We start from the raw sequence: 2355 nt of genomic DNA on the forward strand, positions 1-2355 counted from the left end.
CTGGAAATTATTAATATTGATTTTCAATATGATAGTGATACATGTATCCATACATTTCAAGAAATAGATAAATCTTGTTCTTACAGCCAGATAATCCATAAACACTATACCATAAAAAAATCTATATAGAAAGTATATAACTCTAATTTACATTCACATATAACAGATCATACATTTTCACAACATAAGCAATTCATACATATATTCCAATACCAAGCTGCGCTTTACTTTTTTTGAACTCATAAAAAATAAAAAAACTGTTAAGAATGTAGTACCTTAGTCAAATCAGAAAAAAATCTAATTCATCTGTCTCTTCCCTTAGAAGAAAGAAAGATAGAAAAGGGAAAGAGGAAGAAGGAAAGAAGGGGAAAAAAATGAAAAAGTCTATAAACACATTTGTAATTTGAAAAAAAGGTTTCACAAGAACTTAACCTGAAATAATAATATAAATGTAGGCCTACTTCATTTAGAATTTTGTGCTTGAATATGAAACACAAGAAATTCTATATAACTGGTAGCTTTCACTCCTCTTAGCATGTATTTCTGCAAAACTGCAAAACTACATTATTAATAAATATAATTTCTTAAGCCTTTGGCAGTTTGACACCAACGTCTTCATCTGTTTCAATGCCAATATCATCAAATAAATCCTTCTTCTTCTTTGGATATCCTTCGAGGATGGCATCGAGAATATCCATGGCCATTCGTCTTCTCTTTCTCCACATCTTCACCATCTTCTCATTTTCTGAATTGATTTGATCTTTTTCTTCTTTTGAGATCAGCACCTGGTTTTCTTGTAGGTCTGCCAGTTTCTTCTGTAGTCTCGACACTTCTTCCTCCAACTGAAGAGAGACAAGTTCCTTGGAGTCAGCAAAAGCAAAATAAGCAAACAAACAGGGGAAGGGACTATACTCAAGATTTATCATCCATAAAGCATTCATTATAGTAATAATGCTACTGGTAACAGTAATAATAAAACAAGAAGAAAAAGGGCGGGGAAAAGCAGATATCTATTCCAAACAAAAATAATCTTTGAAAACACACATCTATGACATAACAATGTTTTTTTTTTCCTTACATCCTGCAATTTCTTTACTGCTTCCTCAGTAGTCAAACTGGAATTCAGAGAACGCAGTCTGGCTTCAGTCTCCCCACAAATTCTTTCCTTTTGTTTGATGGTTTCATTAAGGTCTGTGATCTTTCTGTCCATCTCCTTAAGTTGGGTCTCATCAAGGGGAGGGAATTGTGATTGGTCAAACACATACACTTTTTGCTTGCCATATACCTTCTCCTTAACACAGCCATCCTGAAAAGAGTTTCAATGATTAGCTACTATATTTGTCTTTATTCAGTTCTCCCTGTTTCATACCTCTGTCCATGATGTCTGGAATTTTTTGAAAAGTAGATATTTTAAATATATTTCAACTGAAAATTTTTTATAACTAGGCAGGGACAATGGACACTGACAAATGGAAATATAGTTCAACAGGCAAAACCTGCATATCACTTTATATGTAACACCAATTATATTTCAATATACAAGGAACCCTAAATAAACATTCAGTACTGAAAGAGAACTTTACAGGAAAACTATCAAATTAAAGCAGCCTTCTAAACAGTTCAATTCCGAATAAGCAGTTGTATGCATGATACTGCGTAGCATGTCAGTAATTTATATAAAAATCACACTGAATACTTTTCCCATTCTCTCATTTCTCTAAAAGGTTTACACTGGCTCGGATAACTGAGAAGGGTATGAAAGAAACTAAAATCAAAGAACTACAGGTTAATATAAAACCAAATAAGAAAACAAACAAAAATGCTATTATGGTACAGTAAAACCAAACCAGACTCATGATATTAGTATTTATCTTCTTTAGTAGCGTTTTAATTTACATATTCCTAATTTTCTTAGTACACTACAGTTTGCCCTTCCCGTGGTCAACATCATCACAATAGTTATTACCAGATCTGTTACATTGACAAAATGGAACTTTGATGAAGGTTTTCGAAGGTTTACTTTAAAAAGTAATTTTCATAATTTCCTTTCCTTTCCACATTTATAAAAAGGAAAAGTATGATTATTTAGTAATTTTTTTGTAGACGCTGGCATATCTAATAATGGGCTCAGCACTTGGTACCTGTCGGTGCTTTGACAAAGGCCACCAAAGGACCACCATATTTATTCTGGCATGATTGAGCTTGTAAACCTCCTTGTCAATTTAAGAGGAAACGAACCCATGCTCTACTTTGCCTGAATATACAGGCCTCTTCTAGAGTGTGAAGCAAGATGACTACAGCAATTGATACTACCACTATTACATAACACAATCTGGGTAAAACACTGGCCAAAAG

General features: G+C 33.2%; 1 protein-coding gene across 1 annotated transcript in view; it reads right to left on the reverse strand.

The window, feature by feature from the left end:
* Position 1: 1 nt before the first annotated feature.
* LOC119591473 (homologous-pairing protein 2 homolog) overlaps positions 2-2355 on the reverse strand; it is a gene marked incomplete at its 5' end in the record, with an annotated part of 2836 nt that continues 482 nt past the window's right edge. The window contains 2 exon segments of the mRNA XM_037940213.1: positions 2-842; positions 1079-1306. Of these exon segments, the coding sequence (XP_037796141.1) occupies positions 585-842; positions 1079-1306 (486 nt within the window).

Source organism: Penaeus monodon, chromosome 28 (genome assembly GCF_015228065.2).
Source record: "Penaeus monodon isolate SGIC_2016 chromosome 28, NSTDA_Pmon_1, whole genome shotgun sequence".
Taxonomy (NCBI): Eukaryota; Metazoa; Arthropoda; class Malacostraca; order Decapoda; family Penaeidae; genus Penaeus; species Penaeus monodon.